General features: G+C 36.8%; 1 protein-coding gene across 2 annotated transcripts; it reads left to right on the top strand.

Moving 5' to 3' along the window:
- Window positions 1-831: 831 nt before the first annotated feature.
- LOC126366037 (transcriptional regulator ovo-like) lies at window positions 832-19,167 on the top strand. 2 transcript variants are annotated; one of them, XM_050008922.1, is made up of 4 exons: window positions 832-1,208; window positions 14,916-16,609; window positions 16,988-17,413; window positions 17,530-19,167. In XM_050008922.1, the coding sequence occupies exons 1-4, from the start codon at window positions 1,046-1,048 to the stop codon at window positions 17,713-17,715; spliced, it is 2,469 nt and encodes an 822-aa protein (XP_049864879.1). In that variant the 5' UTR covers window positions 832-1,045; the 3' UTR covers window positions 17,716-19,167. The 2 variants fall into 2 exon arrangements, with proteins under 2 accessions (XP_049864879.1, XP_049864880.1); XM_050008923.1 differs by having other exon boundaries at window positions 14,916-16,561.
- Window positions 19,168-20,558: the final 1,391 nt, after the last annotated feature.

The raw sequence follows: 20,558 nt of genomic DNA on the forward strand, positions 1-20,558 counted from the left end.
TGCTCTTAGTGTCCGCTCGGCATCCTTGCATTATTTTCCTAAAATGTTACCGTTGATTGAAAGGCTGCCGACAACAATCCCTGTGAGGTCTGTACCTACCTGATATATTTTGAGTTTTGACAACATAATAACTTATGAATATGCAAGAGATAATCCTTCAGTGCTTTATTTAAATTATGAAACACAAAGTGCCCATGTCAAAAATAAAGTTAAACACAGATTTTCGAAAAAGTTATTACAAAAGACCTGTTCTGCGTTCCTTAAACTCCTTGAAGATCTCAATGATTCATGAGTCGATGATTCGACTGACACACATTCAGCAAAATATTGTTCTGAGAAAGCAAAGCTTTATTTGGTGCTTATGCAAATCCCAAAACTTTACAACCTTGAAAATTAAGATTTGAGTCAAGGAAAAAACGCCCACTCAACTGAATCGAAGGCTAAAATGTAGCGTTATATTCGTATTCTAACAACAGAATTCATTATAGTTATGGAGTTAGTCAGTAGGTATTAAATTACATAATATAATATCTACATGTGTAAAATATAGAACAAAATTATGCAATTATGTAAACAAACATAATGAACAGTGACATTAATGTTTCATTTCAGACGTTGAATAATAAAAGACATGAATACAATAGAAAAAATAAGGACAATATCCTTGTATCAAAACAGCACTTTTACTGGAATGTATTTGTGCGAAGCGGTGGATGGGCAATGCCCATGCCCGTGCCCGTGGCCCATGGCGGCGCGGCGCGGTGCGCGGGCGCAGCGGCGGGCGGGGGCGGACCTGTTCGGGCAACGGTGTCGCCGGCACCGCACACCTACTCGCACTCAGTCCTTTCGCAGCGGCCAACGGTACCGCATGTGCCGCTAGCTGCTACGCACCAAATAAACATCAACAACCCGAGGAGACTTACCGTGCAGTGTGATATGATGCTAACCTGTGTTGAACAGTTTCGGAAAGGGTGAATTTACAATTTACAGACACAGTGACTAACTAAGACTAAGGATCGAGTGCAGTGTAATTTAGCGCCCGAAGATGCCGAAAATCTTCCTGATCAAGAAGCGGCTGCATGAGCAGCAGCTGGGGCTGCAAGAGGGGCAGGAGCTGTTGGCCGGCAAGGCGGACGCGCTCTGCCCCGGCTCGCCGCTGGACGACGGCCCAATCCCGCTGCTCTCGAAAAAGGACAAGGAATGCGTCGGTGAGTCCACAGCCAAACACGCGCCCTCATAATGCATCCATTCATCGCTTCAGACAGCTTTTTATACATCGTAATCCTCACTGTCATCCTGTCTAACTAGTTACAAAGAAGGCATTCATCATTCTTTCATCACAGCTAAATCTTCTCAAAAAATGTTCTTGTCTCATTCCTATCTTTTGTATCACTAGCAATCTTTACCCATCTTCGATACCGCCTATTGCTATTTTGTATCGTAACGTAAGATTTAGTTTTATAATTACCACTTCCTCCATAACGGCCACTTGCAAGACCAAAAAAAGGATACACACACTTGGACAGAATCCTGTTCTCGGCTACGGTCCAGCAAATATCTACCTGAGATCATGTGTGACTTGCGTGATCCCAACCTGTCCCCTCTTTTGTCAACATTTATGTTTATTTCTTTGCCAGGAGTATAGATACAGCAGTCATTATATTGTGTACCGGTTTTCTTGATTGATGAAGCGAAGATGTTCTGTGTCAATGATCTTTTGACCAGCTTCATCGGCGTCAGTAATGCAATTGTATAGGTCAAATATATAATTATTGTAAACTATTTTTTTATTATATGAACACCACATAAGTAAACCTGCATCGTCCGGTCACCGGACAATTTAACGGTCCAGGTAGTTACAAAGTGTGAATCACTGATATAACTGTCATGTTTTTGCGTTTCCACGAAATGTTTGCTCTCGTCGACATGCTAAAAAGTTCACGTGCTTACTTTACACTTAACTCTATTTAATTTTTTTGCACGAACAATAAGGACAATGATAAGTCATTTTTTTTACACAGTCGATGGTTATCAACGAAGACTTGCGTCTCGAGTTCGCATAAGAGATTTGCATGATATACTTATCCAGTGGGCCAAGGTGAGGACCAGGTCGGTCTCTTAAAATACAGAATGGCGTCATTTCAGGCCAAAACTGCCTGCAGACGTCCTAAAGAGGACAAAACATTCATAGTAATGAAACCAAAAGAAATTGATTTAGAACTCGGTTTAGAGGACAAACTGGTCTGGATTGGATTAATATATACTATATGAAGAAATCAATATCAAAATATATCATGGAATATTGCTTCAGGAAGTTATTGGATTACAGATCCATAATGATTCATTGGATGGAAGGATGTGCAAATCTTGTTTATTCATTAACAACTTTTTACTTTCCTCAATTGAGTCAAAATTATTTCTCTTTATTTCTTTTAGTGACTAATACTTCCCACGTATTATTATATTCAGGATTCTCTTTGGGTGACGTGCAATATGCTCCCATGTTTCTTGCCATTGAACTCTCCTCCATAAAATCAGCCTTCAAAGGCGAAGTTTGTACTGGAAGTTTTAGTACGTGCGCCATTGAGGTGTCGATGATTTTTGTGGCGATACGAGACAGGAATTGACCGGATGATGTAGGCAGTAGGTGTCAATGAATGCGGCACAATAGCGCTGTTTCCGGCGGACCACGGCTTTGTATTTAGGTTAGTCACCGATCTCAACTGTCATTTCAATCCAATTAACTATGGTCGCTGTATGCGAAACGTTATTTGCATAAATCGTATGTGTCAGTTACTCAATGTGGTGCTATGTTTGTTTCCTACAGAACTGTAAAGATTGTCACATGTATGCTACATCAGGTATGAGGAAACGATACTTTACGGCTCTGATAGTCTGTTGTTATCAATAGACGACACACATTCTCCTAAAGGTGTCTGAACGCCTGTTTCCTTATATGTAAGTATTTTTATGCGCACACTCATTCGTTCGCATGTGTTTTACATGTAAAAGTACGGAAGACAACATTGTAGAAATTATACGGGTTGTTATCAACGTTTCCAAGGCTACCGTACAACCCAATTCTTTTATTAAGATACCCTCAGGTTCTATCTTTGAATTCAATTTATGCGCATATTAATGTGGTTCACACAATGGGTTCGAAATTGCTATCGAAATTACCGGTGCCAATTAGAGTTACAGCAGTTTGTATGCAAATCTCCTAATGTACGGTCATGAGGATTAATATTACGCTTTAGTACCATGTCACATTAACTTTTTCGATAAATTGAACTGTAAGTCTCACTAGATATATCAAATATGTTAACGCGACTTGGTTCTAAAGGGCGTATACGATATTGCTCATGACTGAACTGGTTGGTTGGCTAAAACAAAAGCGAATCGTACCGTTACAAAAAGTCGAGCCCGCATTCGCACTTATATTGGTCTATTTTGATACTTTAAAGGGTGTAAAAATAGACCTGTATCGAGTTATTACAGGTGAAATAGCACCTGTAGAGAAAAGGGCACGCTTGCTGAACAACAAGGGAAGGTCGTTTGACCCCAAGACGATTTGCACCAGGGGTTCGGAGGGGAAGTTTATATTATAGTCGAATCACCTTTGACATTGCTCTTTTATTACACAAAGCGTTATTACACAAAAGAATGATAGAAATAAACCTGACATAATAGAGCATAATAAGCTTTATAACAGCTTTATAATGGTCTCAAAGTCACTACAAAACAGAACTATTCCGTACTTATCTACTTTATTGCATCACTAAGTTACAAAAATGTTTACTATTTAATAGTAATTATAAGTAAAATAAGGCTAAACAATAATATTTTTTATTGTATGATATGAAATCTTTCGTTACCAGCATCGCTGATACAAAAGAGTTCAACGCGCCGCGTCTTCTGCATTCCCATTCTTATTTCAACCACTTATTATTATTAATTGGTTTTATCAATAAAATATAATTTTAATAGTACATTTTTATTGCAAAACTGAACAAATTAACTATTTATAAAAGCGTTACTCGGTTACTAATAGAATGTGAATGTTCATAAGCAATTAAAAATAACGGTTTCTCATTTTACAAAAAGTTTTATTTATCAAGTGTTTTTTCCTACAAAGAGTCAAGTGAAGAACAATAACAGTAAACTAGTTATGCAATTGACTGCATTCCACGTGCAGATGAATTAATTTGAGGCGAGTACAACATATTGGCGACTGGTTTTTTTCCCAATTAACACTCACTGGGTCAGAGCAATCGTTAACTGCATTTAAACTTGCCTTATTAAACTATAGAAGACACGCTTGAAGGCCTAAACTAGTGAACTTAAAAGGTTAACTTTAATAAGACATCATTTATCATCTTCTAAAAAGATTAAGCTCGTAACAACCGTACATCAATTTAATAATCATGTAAGGTATTATTTTTAGTTATTACTATGTCGAAATACTTATAAGTAACTACATATGAATTGGTAAAAAAACATCTTGAAAAGTCCGCATACACCTTAATAAATAACGGATCAACACATGTTGAGTAAAAAGGATGATAAAAACAAATATTCTGATGTCATTTTTGCACAAACACACACAACAACGCACTCTACTGTGATGAGCCAGCTTCGAAAGACGTCGTTTTATGTTCAATATATTTCGCACATCTTATATGTCAGCTATTTTTGAATATTACAAATGGAAAAGTAATCAATATAAATGTACAAATTAAATTATATGGACAATAGTATAGGCTATTAATTTCTAAAATAGCTATATATGTATCCTAAATAGACAGTTGTAAGACTGAATGTTCTTTTAAAATCCAAACCCCATTTTTTTACTAGTGTATCTGGAGATCTCGGCCTTGCGAGGTTAGATATATAAATATATGTGTAAATTGAGTCGAATTATATAGAACAACAAAATCATCAGACTTGCAGCTAGTTTTGACACGAAATTCTGAATATGATGAATCCTAAACCCCTTCTTTTGACTTATTAATACACTAACAAATTGGCACGCCTTTATTATGGCCAAATATGCTGTGGCTCAATAGTAACCCTGACACCAGGGTTGATGAGGTTGGTACTCTACCTCACAACCCACACGATAGAAGAAGATGCTGTACTTAAGTACTTATTATACATATATTGTTACCAAGTAAAATACCATATTTGTGCAATAAATGATTTAATTCACTTATTGATAGATATGATGACAATCAGTGACATGTGATCTATTCAAGCCTATAAATATAATACTTAGTTCATTATTTTTATATCTATATGTGCAATAGTCTAGTTTAGTTTTGAAGTGGAGTGTCAGGATCATAGTAAGTATCATTCCGTTATCTTAGCCTACCCCAACGGAAAACAGGGGTGATTTTATATGTGTACGCGTGTTCTAATTTACATACTCCTTTATAGTATTAAATGATAGTCCATATTTCCAGAGGTACAACAATAGTGTTTGAATTTTAAAAATACTTTGGGTCTTAAGACTATTTTATTATAGGATATAAACAAATTGCGGCCAAGTCTATCGAGGACAGCCCATCGCATCGAATTATTTAGATCGCACACTGCGGTTTCCCACTACGGGATCGAGTACCTTCAAGCTTCATAGAACACGAATGCGTCAGGCTTAAGGTCAAGATATCTTCCATAAAGCAAATAATCAATAACGTCCAATCATTTATCACATTTTAAATAAATAATAACTACGCTTAAAGTATTGACAATGAGATTAAGGCCAAGAGTTCTTTCATATACTTACTCTTCTATACGAAATAAACAGTAGGTATGGAGTGCATATTTTAATGCCAATAATGAGTGAGAGAGGGTATAAAAAAGCATAAAATGGCAACATCTGGTTATCATTCACATTATACCTACAGCCGTATCGACTCGCAGCGCAGTCAAAACATTTTTTATTCCGTTTCCAAACTAATCTAGGGAACAAAAGGAAAAAAACGATTGGCGATCGTTATCGTATGTTGCCATTTGCGAACAGTAAATCTGCATCTTTATGAATAGCCAAAAAGAAGAAATGCACTTCGCCATGTGGTCGCCCCGTTCCATTGTACTCCGTCTGCCTTTTTACCTCTTGCCTTACCTTTTACTACCTTTTTCTGCTTTTGTTTTTTTGACGTTTGGCGATTGTAAAAATCGGATTACATTGAGACTAAGCACTGCAAATCTGTTCGAGGAATAAATCCGTTTAATATATTTTTTTATCACCATTCGTGGTGTTTTAGCTTTTAAGTTTTAATTCGCGATATATGGCGTGAATGTTTGATATTATCTTTCCCGGACAGTTACATACTTGATTCTTGGGACTGAGTTTTGTGTGTTAAGAGGAAATTTGCTTTAAAGAGTCAACATCCCACGTGGCCACACTTGAGTGTCGGTTAGGTAATGGCTTGGCATTTATTTTTTGCAGCAGTCAAGATGTTCCACACATGAGGCGCGGTCGCACCGCGTTTGTTCTAGGAACGGCCCGGACACATGGTATAATGCACCCTACAACTTGTAGCAAGCACCGGTTTGACCGGCCATATGAGATGCGGGCTCTTATACCTATTGCATTAGTACCACACCTAAGTAAAAAACGATACATCTGCTTATTTATTTATTACCACATCTTTATGTAAGAGTAAATAACATAACGAGTCTAGAAACCCGTCTTGTACACACGAGAAATGCGTTTCGGAGGTATGTGACCTAACCTGTGTTGGGCTGGTATTCCTTTCGGGTTGGAAGGTCAGATAGGCAGTCGCTTCTGTAAAAAAACCGGACGTGTCAAATCTTCAGGTTAGGTAAACGGACCCCTTAAAAACGGAACAACGCTAGGGAGATGACTCTTCTTATATAATTTTTATATTATACACGAAACATGTCTTATATTTTCACACGTATACGTATATTTTCAACTCAGCAAACGTTTGCATGGAATTAAGACAGTGGCCATGAGTGTGCCCTCCTAATTCTTTATACCTGCGAGGCTTGGCAATCTCTTTTTCTAGGAAACATTTACGAGGCTTCTATTTCGAGAATAGATTCAAAGTAGAGATAGAAAGAATTCAAATTTAGAAAAAAGAATTCGCTTTTGCGGAAATCCCGTAATTCTAAACTTGAAAATTAACACTTGCCTCTAACAGTGTTGTCCTATTGAAATACAAGTCTAGCTATTTTAGTAGGTATAGCAACCGACTGATGGTACTGTTACGAACAAAAGATGCCATTAGCCGCAATTATTACCGCAAAAGCATTTTCTAAATGCAACCGTCATTAGGTCATTACCGGCGTTTATGATAGCAGTTCTGGCAGACACTAGTGACCAAGTTGCGGAAACGTGGAAACGTTATAACCCACGTGATCACTGTCATAGATTCCATTACGCCCGTCGTCGTGGACAAATTCGCTATTGTGCAACACGCCTTTACGGTACCGTCGTATATTAAAAACAATAGGCTATTTGACAACTTTGTCAAATGAGATACGAAACGTCAATACGAAAATTTTCTACGGAATTTGTATGAAAATACTGCCCCGCGACGTCATAAGTAAAGACGGTCAAAAGTCATACTTAAATTTAGAAAATAGGTCAAAAAGAAAAATAAGATTGATTTTTGATCGTGTTAGACGGGATTCTATTTCTAGATTATCATTTTATAATTTATCTTTGACACAGTCAAATCTCTTAGCGAAATCAAATACAGATTGCGCTTACGTACACAAATCTACTCTGATGACGCCGAGACAAGACATAGAACAGCTTTGTGTGACCTCACAGAAATGTAGCAAATGTCTGTGACGTCATAAACATATGATTGCGCAACATGCAGTTATAACCGTCACTATGGATCCACGAATAAATTTCACACACGTGTAAGAGAAATTAATTTGTTCCATCGATGTCGATTTAGACCTATACATTTAAATTCGTCGCGAATAACTGTTTCGATTGCAAAACTGGCACGTGTACGTAGCAGATGTGACAAATTTATCGTACTTAATAAGTGTGCGGCTACCAGGTTCGGTGCTTGATTATATAAAGTAGTTGCCATTACTGTAAATTGACTAATGAAGTACGCAAACGTTCAACAGCCAGCTTATTCCAGCCTGTATGTACATACACTCACGTTGGTCTGACATAAAACTCGGTGAGGTGTGGGGGGCTGTGTCTACCCCATTGGGATATAACCGTAAGCTTATGTTTTGTATACATACGACATAATTGTTCTTAAGTACCTTTAAAAACGTCGCAGCCGGTTTCAATATTCAAATGTTTATATTCTACCAAAGAACAACCATTAACTACCTATAATGGAAGTAAACATATCTATGACAAAGACTAATATACGTTTTAAAAGCACTCCTCTACTCTTATCGTATACTTAAAGGGCCACCTAGACTCTTCAGTTTAATCTTATAAACAATCAAAAGGTTTTTGGAATGACAATATTCGTGTCATAAATAATGCTTGATAAACTAGGATGCTGGATTAAGGACACAAAAGCGGTCGCGTAGACATGAAGAATACAAAATAAATAAATTAGCGAGTGGTTAGCAACGGTTACATCTCAGGAGCGTAAGGTCATCTCCTCCATTGTTGTGTCATGCGCAATAAAAGATAATCATTTCGTGTATTTTGGAGCAATTTACTGCGACCGCCCACAGACACTACCTTGAGGACATCTCGACATAGCTCATACCAGACAGAAAAATCACTCGAAATTAAGTAAAAATACAGGACTGGAAACTGTCAAACTCATTAACGAAGATTAAAGATGCCTTTCAAATATATCGGTAAATATCAATTCAAATTAACCGTACATAAGAGAGCACTTTTTAAAAACAGTAAGAGATTATTTATCGCTCCAGCTTCAATTTAAGTTTCGAGAACGCCCACCTATGTAATTCCCACGCTTAGAGGACTTCACCGTTGCTAATTATTTGTATAAAATGAACAGTATAAGTACAGTTTCCGATACATTTACATGTTTAATATGTATTAATTACAATTTTGGAAAGCTTTTAAACGTTCAGATATTTTTATGAGTTCGATCCATAAAGCACCGAGGTTTATCGGGCATCCTTCGACAATTTGAATAACGGTTTTAACGGATAAACTTGTAATAAAACTTGAGTCGCCTGAGACGAAACAAGGCAACGAAAACAAGTCAGCCGCCTGCCATCTTAGATACCGGATTTTTTTCAACTAGCTGCCAAATTAAGTCGGTTTGGTTCTAGCCTTGAACACTTCGCTAAACATATTTGGGTCATTAACCCTAGCCAAATCTGGTTGTGATTCACGTCGTGAACAAAATAATAATAAAGCATTGAACAGTTTTTGCGACCGTTCGTTTAGAGACTTGATGTTTAGAATTGCCGTTTTTTGTAGCACAGGAGCAATGTTGAAAATATCTATACGGAAGGTTCAGTAATTACATTTTGTAGGTGTTGCGGACGTGTGGTAAGGAAGTAGGTTGCTATATACTTACAACCCCATTAGCGGATACAAACATAAATGTGAGAATAGATACATTACAAAGGATTAATTTATCATTACTAAGTAAAAACAATTACACGTGTTGCGAATTTAACAGCCTTTTCCAATGCCAAACATAAGTTTGCGAATAAATTAGTACCATCAAAAGGAAACGTACGAATAGAATTTTCCGCTTAACTCTAACTGTAACGCATTTTAAATTGTAGCTAGGTACCTCGACAATAGGAAAAAGGTATTTTATATTCACGTGAAGCAATTCTACACGTCCTACACAACGTATGCGATTGTGATAAATAATTCAAAACAAAAAAAACATGTCCTTCAAACGTTCTTTTAACCGATCCTTTGCGTAGAGTACCGTGTGTTATCGGTACATGTGCTTATGGAAAAAAGGCTTCAACGGAATTTTATGTGCTCTCCGACCAGAGCGGTTCTTCATAGCTGTCTTATAACGCGTTAAATGTTAAGAGCGTCCGATAACCCCGACACAAGGACAAGCTAGCCGCAGCCGTGCGCCCGCGCCGCGCCCGCCCCGAGCCTCGCTAGTTTTTATTAATGCCCCCGGCAAGTTACTGCCGGCTCTTTGTGTAGCTACGTCTATGTACGCATATCTACGTCATTATTTAACGTCCGTTTTTGATTTCCTTAAAGAAATTTTAATTTGTTTTCGTATCAATAAATTATAAATAGGAGAGGCGCCCAACGAAATGCCAAATTCAAGATAATTATGTTTATTCTAATGAAAATAATTTTAAAAGGCAATTCAAAGTATCTAGGTAAGTAGATATGAAAATTTTGATAAAAACTAAAGGACGCGAAAGCCTGTCAGGAACAGGAGCGAGAACTTAGCAAGTGGAATTCCAAGGTCGTGGTTCCGTGGAATTCTATAATCTGCCTGGGCCTGATTACAAAAAGCTTGATTGAATCAAAATATACTTTTTTGCGGATGTAAACGGTCATTCTAGAGTAATGGAAAACGTGCAGCTGTTGAAGGTTTTGGTCATGATCGGATAATATTTAATTGTGCGTTGCGCGCCCGCTTGTTGCTCTGTATGTAATCTACAAGCAGTATATAATTAATCATTTTGGCGTATTAGAACGTTTGGTCGGTGATTAATGTGATGATAATTATAAGGAATACGAACACCTTACACTGCGTTGAAGCTATGGTAAGCCGCAAAATGTGTGAAGGTTATTAACGCTGGCCAAATAATGACAAAGTGATTGTCCGAGCTATATTGCTTCATGAAGCGTAATTATCCCACAATTTATTCCTAACGACCAAGCTGAATAGCAGACAAACCTGCTTGGAAAATAAACCGCAATCTATTTTAATGTGCATTACAAATAAACGTCTGTATAACTAGTAACGCGTTGTTCCTACGTACAAACGAAACGAGGTATGCTAAAATCCCCACTTCTCGAGAATCACTAATTACTGCCAAAAAGTGATGCGAAGAAGGCTGAGTCGACTTTAATGGCCAAATAATGAGTGTTCGCATTCAAGGCCTGACTATTCCTCTACAGGAAACGGCAAGTAACAGAGTAGATATGGACATGGCAATTACGAGACCTTGACTTACCGTTTTAGAATAAAATCCGCACTATTTAAATAGAGCCGGTAAAAATGGCTGCTACTTCGCTAATGTTCTGTCTACTGAATAACTTATACAGTTCTTGCAAATTAGTTAACTAACACTTAAATAACAGTCACTGTTGGAATATTTACTACTAGATTGCTGCATGTGACTTTGTCTGCATAGACTTTGCTTATCGCTGTAACTTATTCTTTGTCTTAGGTAAATATATGCTAATTTTCATCCTAATCAGTCCAGCAGTAACAGACACACAGCGTTACCTTAGCATTTTTACTAATACCTACGTACCTGTAAACAGTCATGATGTGGGCCCAGTTGACCACTACTATTTTTAAAAGGGACAACTGGGACCTGGTTCCAGTTTAGAAGTTTTGGACGTGGACGGGTCCGCCTAACTTCAATAGTGGACGTTGCAAAAACCTACTTACTAGGTATTATAATAACCATTTTGACGGGTTTTTTCCTAAGTGAATTCTCTTATTAGGATTCGCGTCGGTATGGTCAACAATCATCTGCAGCATACTGAATACTAATGTCAGTGCATATTATTTCTGTGGCTGCTCTAGTCTGGTTCCAAATGTCATTCGCCACGGCAAAGTAAAAAGAAAAATATAACAATGACATTTTATCTGTACATACATGCATACTAATAAATAAAAATAGATTACGATTAATATCAGATTCTGTCACTATATGCACTATCTACCTATACATACTGAATATAGTGACCAGTTACTATTAGTATTAGATTCTGTCACTATATTCACTATGTAACTTTAAATAGTGAGTATCGTGACCGATTACTATTAGTATCTAATTCTGTGACTAAATTCACTATATTCCTATGCATACTGGAGTGTAGTGACCGATTACTATTGGTATTTGATTCTGTAACTATGTTCACTGAGTACCTATACATAGTGAGTAAAGTGACAGATTATCAAACAATTCTTTTTTACGATGCATTCTAGATGTTAACTGAGTCTGAAACATTAAATTATTTACAAGCAAATTACCAATTTGGCCTTTTAAAATGTATCTTTTTTCTCAAGAGCATTTTTTTACTTTAAAAGTAATAACATTTGGCTTTGACTATAAATTACATCTGCTCTTTTAATTTTGATAGAGCAAGGCGAATTATTACCAGAGGGCGTTATTAAGCTGCGTAAAACTAAATTGTGGACTAACTGTCAATAGTAGTCACGGAAAACATTATGTATGGTATACAGACCGTTGTATTTTTTATCAATATTTAAATTAATATCTTTCAATACATATTCGAACATAAATAAGACACAATACAAATATAGTTTATTGCACACAACACACAAAACAAGATTTACACACGTGGACGAAAGATACAGTACAATCTGGTGGCCTTATTGCTAAGCAGCAATTTCTTCCAGGCAACCAATGTCAAGAAAATAAATACTTACAAAAAGCTAACAACTACCTACTAACATAAATAAAGTAGATATACATAAATATATTATATACATATAGGATAAAATACGTTATATTAATATCCACACTGCTACTCCTAATGAGCACGTATAGATTTTAATAAGAAAATATTATATTTGAATGTCTCGCAGACTAGCTCTATCATAGCGTCGTAGTCTGCGCCACAAAAGAAGAAAAAAGCGTGGAAAGAAGTCACGCGGCTTCGGCTATAGCGTTGCAATATCTGCACAGAATTATTATAACTTGTCAATTAGTTCCAATAAAATCAGCGGAACTACTTTTATGGCGCGTACCTGTATTTATTTTTTAAGTGTGGTTTAATTATTGCCAAATAAATAGCTAGATCTACATAACAACTAAGTTTTCATCTGTAACGTTCAGTCCTTATAAGCACTTAGAGCAGAGAGAGCGGACCGGGACGCGCAATTTTGTTGGCGGTTTCCTACGAAATCCAATTTCATAGCTCCATCCTCAATACAAAGAACTACTAATACACGTCTACAAACTGCTTCACCTAAGCATAACCCAAGAACAAAATTAAACTGCATAGAAATACGTCTTACTCTGTAAATTCTGGCATTTGCATCAGACCATAAAAGTAACCGGCTACATAGCATAAGATTCCTTCCCTTCTTCAGCGCATTTTATACCAAATTCGTGACTTATTTCAAAGTCGGATCATTTATCCAACTTTTTTGCATCACCACATCCATGTTCGTTCATATACTTACCTACAAGTGACCCATTTGCATAATGGCATTAAACACAGACGTCATAAAACAGTTACTTCAAAGGTTTGAATTACTTATTTAATTGTATGGATGCGAATTTCCTGAGTCACCATATAACGCTGCATAATGTAGATATATCTTTTATTTACTCCCATAAGCTTTACCTGACCTTTAGTTGAAACAATAGTGTTCCGCTTATCTTTTAAGGAAGCTCTTTTATCACTGACATGCTTAAATCTGGGTGGTACAAGGGTAAAAAGTTAAGGTACCATAATTGTATATTACAATGTAATGTAGGTATGTTTTATGTACCTAAAATATCTAACGATTTGTATATGACAAAATCTATTACATTTAATTAGTAGGTATATTTTTTTATTTCTATTGTTTTTAAATCATTCCTTTTCTTATGTACATATTTTATGTAATTTCAATTAAAAATATTCCTTTAGGTATAGTTTTGTAATAAATAAATAAAATAATCTAAATTACAATTGCTTTGGTTCAAGGTTTACCAACGAACTCTAGGCTTGTTGGAAATACTATCCGCAAATTTATTTTGCACGAATATTAAATGAAATAATTAATTTATAATTTTGTTCATTACTGAAACACTATAATAAATAGTTACTTGAAATTGATTATGAGTCTAACCAACTCTAAAATCACATCTGTTGATACTTATATCAATATTACCATTCAACAATATAGTACACCTTTCCAGGAAGCGCAAGAAGAGACATAAAATCTCAGAAAATAAATTTTGTACATCAATATGCCGCTATTGCTCCCTCAATATGCAGACTTGAAAACATTGAAAGAATTTAACAAAATCGTGAACTATGGAGAGATTCCAAATTAAAGTCCGCGCCGTCATGCCTGCCTGCTCAGACGCATACAATTACGGACCCGGTACAAAAAATAGCCCCAACAATGCAGGCTGCGTCCTTGGATCCCTAACAAAAGCTGAGAAAGGGCAAAGGAACTCGTTTGGACCAACCTTGGGACTTTCACTGACTACCTACGCACATTTTGTTATATACAATACAAATAGCGTAATTTTATGGCACACATTTTTTTACCCAAACACAGTCTACTCTCGTTTCTATCTTTCCTAAATTATAAAGCGTTTCAAACATTGTAACATTGCTTCATTGCACTATCATTTCAATTTAATTATCGGGGATCATTTTATGGTGTGACTCTAGAATAATAACCATCGAGATAGACAGGAAACATTGGGAGTTGAATGAATGGCTAACAACCAAAGCGTCAATTGTTAGCAGATTTGGGTCGAGATTGAATATGTCACTTTGTCCTGGCGCGCCAATTATAATAATGCGATACAAATACACATAAACACGCACACAAAAACATTGTAGGCGTGTATGCGGAGGCGAGTATTACCGTTATGGAGGCACATACCAGTGACGTCAACGAGGTCTCAAGCCTCGACGCCACACGAATACGTTAGTAATAAGTCGAGGACGAATAGTCACTACTCGTTAACTTGTTTTGATTCAACAAATTCTTGCATTTTTCCGTTAAAATAACTGATCGATATTCTTTAGTTTTAACCACGACTTTTCTTTGTTACAGATCGCGATGTCTTTAATGAACACAATGGAGCAAAAGGTACTCTAGAAAGACGCACAAAGGAACCCAGGAGATTCATATCTTCAATCCTTGGAGGTGATATTCCTTATGGAAGCCACAGAGGGCATGTTCTCACACAAGCTGAGCGTAAGCAGTATCTGCCCGTAGAAGAGAAGAAAACAGAAGACAGACCTCTCATAAAAGAAGAAAAAGATCCATTAGAAACTGACCCCGTTGTACTTCCATCTAGAAACTCACCATCACCTGAATCAACACCTTCACCTGGAATTGACAATAGTGTTACTTGTCAAAAAGTGTCAGTTATTCAGAGAACACCTTCTCAGTCACAGTTCCAAAATAACAAAAAAGAATTAGCAGATGTAAGCATCCCACCTACACTGCCTGCAAATGAACCGGAACAAGATCAACCCATAGATTACGTTATAGCTAAAAAGAGAGGAGAAACTGAAGATGAAGAAACAGAGAAAAAATTAAGAGAGCAAAGGCGAACAAGCAGTTCCAAGATTGCTAATGGAATTTTAGCCAGGCCAGTTTTAGTTCTAAGAAATTGTCCCGCTAATAAAGTTCCAGGTATCCTTAGTGCCGCAGCCGGACATGGAAGATCCACTGGTGGGAGCGGATCGAACTCGAATTCCCAGAGCACTGGAGGCTCTGGCAGTTTCAGCTCTGGTGGTGGTAGCACTGCTCCTTCCTCCGGCGGTGGCGGCGCCATTGGCGGTGGATCAGGCAGTGGCGGTAACGGCCGTGATGGTAGATCTAACTATGGACCTAACAGTCCACCCACTGGCAGCCTTCCACCCTTTTATGAAACACTGGGGCCATCTACAAAAGGTGGTCAAAATTCATTCAATGCCAATAGCAACTTTTCCAATGAATTCAATATTATTAATGGATTCAATATGGACTGTGAAAACAATGATAATTCTACTAATTTCCCCGAACAAAGCAAACAATATTCACTAATGCAAAATGCTCATTACGGCCTCGCACTAAAAGATGAAGAAATAGATTACGATGGCAAATTAGAAAATTTGGGCTCAATTGGCAATTATGGAAGCAATTTTGTGGATTCTATGGTAGTGGATATGGGAGAAGATTTTTCAACCACCCTAACATTTGCACCAAATGAAGGAATCTTAGGAAACTTGTCTGACTCGGCGGAAGACTTTGCTAATTTATTAAATAACCATGTCGTCGAATCCCTGACCGACTCTGACATAAGGGAGTCCTCATCATCGATTACCCCTGACTCGGTTCATAACCCAGTCGATATCGAGTCACTGGCTGAACAAGTGAATTTAAGTAGACAGTATTATGAAAAGGCGAACTATTTGGCATTTGCGAGCCAAGAGCAGAATTCGTCGTACAACTTCGCTAAGGAGCGTCCTGATTTATTGATGCAACTAAATCCGGCGTTGCTGCAACACAATGAGGGTCAGATGCAGCAGTTGCAGATCCACGTGCAGCTTCAGCAGCGACAGCAGATCCTGTCGCCCGGGTTCCCCTTCGCTAGTCACTCGTTGGAGCTGGATTCCCCGACGGGAGTGTCGCTGCCCTCGCCGGGCGGCAACAGCTCGCTCGACGGCAGCAGCCACGTCGAGAACTCCGCCCTCAGCCCCGCCGCTGCTGTAAGTCTCAAGAAAGGCGATGCTAAAATACAAATCTTGCAACAAAGGGTAAGCATTACTTGATTTTAAGGCGAAGCTTTAATTCGTTTTTCTACTTCAATGTCGTCAGACCGAAGTATATAAAATGAAATAAAAAAGACGACATCGAAGATTGATAATGAAAAATCATGATGTAGCGCTGAGCCTGAATCAACTTATGCTTTAACTTACTGCATTCTTGTGTACTTATTTCGTTCATACATTTTCTGTAAAAGGACAGCTGTAATTGATTACGCTCAGCCTTACAAATTATGTAAAACGTAATTTTTTTTTCCTTTAGTATATAGCCAGGAATAGTAGGAAATACATAGGCTGTTGATATCGCATTATATAGCTGTCCTTAAAACCAAACACGTTATAAAGTTTTTTTTTTATCTTCTATTGCAGTTGGGACTGCCAGCCGAGCTTCCTTTGGAATTCATCAACGGTGGTCACGGAGTAAAGAATCCTTTGGCAACTGAGGCGAATGCCAGACAACGAGAAGAGGAGAAGAACAAACAAGTATTAGTCAGCGAGGACGACCCCACGAAGTTTGTGTGCCGAGTGTGCTCTAAGAACTTCAGTCTGCAAAGGCTCTTGAACCGACATATGAAATGCCACTCTGACGTGAAGCGATATCTCTGCACCTTCTGCGGAAAAGGATTCAACGACACGTTCGATCTGAAACGGCACACGCGAACACACACCGGGGTCCGACCCTACAAATGCAATCTCTGCGAAAAATCCTTTACCCAAAGATGTTCACTAGAATCTCATTGCTTGAAAGTTCACGGAGTCCAGCACACGTACGCCTACAAGGAAAGGAGGACTAAGGTAATTAAAGCAATATTATTACGATACTTTTGTCATTTGAAATGTTTTTAATTACAAAGTTACAAGAAACATATAAAAAAAATCAGTGGAAGCTAATGTTATGTTAATATTTGCAGATGTACGTGTGCGAGGAATGCGGACACACCACCTCGGAGCCCGAGGAGCACTACATGCACCTCAAGAAGCAGCACCCCTACTCCCCTGCGCTGCTCAAGTTCTACGACAAGCGACACTTCAAGTTCACGAACGCCACGTTCGCGAACCAATTGCTAGGCCAACTACCCATGCCGGTCCACAACTAAACACAACGTATCTCCAACGACTGATCTAGCGTTCTCTATCTCGAAAGTAGAAAAAGTACTTAACGTTACGAATTTATTCCGTCCGTATGTAAAATAAATCTCATTAAAATAATAATCAACCAACACCCAGTGCTAATTTCAAATGAACTGAGACGCACAAGTAATTCCTCTTAGCTAAGTATTAACATCGTCTTCCAAAATAAACGTAGACATTCCGCGTTATAAAAATTGCGTACTTTTATGTGGTTTATGTTAAACTGTGAACAAAATACACATTTTGTTCGCATAAAAATACCTTAATTTTTTAACAGTCGAAGAAAATTCTCGCCTACGTTAGGACTAGGCATGACTGCAATTAAAAAATCAAAGTATCGGGTATTATGTGCAATCTTTGGTGATGGTACGGGATTAATCGATAAGTTTAGCCATAAGTAAGATAGACTAAGCATTAGAAATAGTCCATGGATTTGACTTGTTAGAAAAACAGATTATAGAGTTTCATTTCAAACCAGCCATGGTTAGAATAAAAGAGATTATTGGATGGTGCTAAACGCATAATGTGAGGGTCGCTGACTTGAAATGAAACAGTTATGGATCGGATGACATCTCTTGTCCAATCCATAAAATAAAATCTCTATCAAAGACATTCAAAAACTTTGATGCAGATCCACAGTAAGGAATCTCTTTCCTCATTTTAGTGATACTAGCTTCTAATTGTCTCTCAAAATATTAACACAAATTATGTCACAAGTTTTAAGTGTATAATGATGTTATGTTTGTTCTTTGTTTGTACTTATTATTTGATATCAAAATTATAAAATTGATAGTGAGTACCCTTAGCGGGATCACGATATGTCGTACCAAGTTTAATTGCATTTCTACGAATATTTATATTATTTAAATTAAAATATTGATCGGTTTTAGTCTGTGCTGTGAGTGTGTGTGAGAATCCTATGAGTAATTGAATTATTTAATGTGTCGATTGTTATTAGTGTAGTTAGTGTAAGTACATCGGGAAGGCTTGCAGCGCTCCCGAGAGGAGTTTTACAAGACTACGATGCTCAATTGATATACTTTGCGCTTTCACGGCGGAGCTTGTTTATAAAGTAAATTCATTGTAAATACGTCTAAATTTAGAAAATGTAGTAAAATTGAGAAAGTAATATTACCTACTTAACTTTAGAGGTACCTAATTAGCGTTTATGAGATTTTAAAAAGGATAATTGTTATAGTATTTGAACAACTATATAAGTTTTGATATATTGGATCTTTTATATTGGCTTATCATTGGTTCGTCCAGTCCACAATATTGTGATAGCGCAATGCCTCGGTTATACTTGTCTGTTGCATTTACTAGCATTTTTGATATCATTGTCAAATAGTTTCATATTTTAAGAAGCAAAATCTTTGTTACTCTGTATTGATAAGCAATATATCATGATTAAAAGATTACTTTCTTGTTTTATTCCCGTGTTTATAATTATTGATAACAGGAGAAAACCTTATTTGACAATTCTTAAAAAATAAAATATGTTCTTCTCCAAAACCTAAAGAACTCATAAATAAGATTCTTCAAAATTCTTGTCAAAATATTTAAATGTTTCTAGGTATGTATGTAAGACCATCGTCAATTTTCAGCAATATAACTAAGTACTTAAGTAATTGCAGCCACTGTATGTATTAGTATCTAGGTATCCTACCAACAAATATTATGAACTAGGGGGTGAAAATGGCCACATCAAAGCAATTCATCTAAGCAATATTGCTATTTGACATTTGTTTGCATTGCGCTTACTTTTATATGTGTAAATGTCAAATTGCAATGATGAATTGCTTCGATGTGGCCATTTTAGCCCTCTTGTACTTAATAGTTCCTTGCAGATTACCTAATATATCTACTATACACCATAGTATACCTATAGATATATTACCAACCTAACTTTTGTCTTTTATTCAAACAGTTCTCTTCAGTCTTACAAAGCTTAAATATATATTTACCATCTATTTCAGCTGACGCAGTCTATTATTAGGCCATAACATACTATCTAATACTACCTATAAAAGAAAAGGATAAGTAATTAGTCTATTACGTTTTCATTATGATATCAACCAAAGCCATATTCTACTTTTAGACCGGAAACAAGTTTATCGTTTTCTTTCGAACTTACATACGAGTCTAATGAAAATACGCCTGATGGTTTCTAAAAGCAAATTGAAACATGACATCCTTGTAGTATACTACTTCTACAGGCGCACTGACAATTTGATTACTTAGTATAGCTAGTTAATATGTTTTTGATAGCCCCATGTGACAAAATTAAATTGTAGTATATTATTTTTCTTCATGATATAACATAATTGTCTCCCAGTGGATGTAATCTAATATTTTTAATTTTATAGATGAATTCAATATCGTTTTCAATATAATAACTAATCATTTTCTGAAAAGACGTGTTCACTACAGATCAGAGATACTTTTAAAAAATGGAAGACTCAGAAAAGAAAATATTATATGAAGAATACATAGGTAGATTGAAGCTGTCAATTTTTTGGCCGTTTAAACTAATGGGAGTGGGCCGTTTTGACATTTCAAACGGTCGAATAGAAAATAAATCATTATCGTCGGTTATAATAAGTGTCCTAGTGTTATCTACGATAAACTCCTGCACAGTATACTTGATCTACAAACTAGCCATCATAAAGAACTACTTGATGGCCTCAGAAGTAATGATTTTAATTAACTTTCTCGTATTCCATAACGTCGTTATATTAAACATGTCAACTGTCAATAAGCGCAGTGCCGCTTTGTTTCTCAACGACTGTGTCGAAATAGATCATTTCTT

This window comes from Pectinophora gossypiella, chromosome 4, assembly GCF_024362695.1.
Source record: "Pectinophora gossypiella chromosome 4, ilPecGoss1.1, whole genome shotgun sequence".
Lineage (NCBI taxonomy): Eukaryota > Metazoa > Arthropoda > Insecta > Lepidoptera > Gelechiidae > Pectinophora > Pectinophora gossypiella.

Coding starts and splice junctions, on each gene's coding strand:
- LOC126366037 (XM_050008922.1), top strand. CDS start 1,046: ATGCCGAAAATCTTCCTGATCAAGAAGCGGCTGCATGAGCAGCAGCTG. Junction 1,209..14,915: donor AAAGGACAAGGAATGCGTCG/GTGAGTCCACAG, acceptor TCTTTGTTACAG/ATCGCGATGTCTTTAATGAA. Junction 17,414..17,529: donor ACAAGGAAAGGAGGACTAAG/GTAATTAAAGCA, acceptor TAATATTTGCAG/ATGTACGTGTGCGAGGAATG.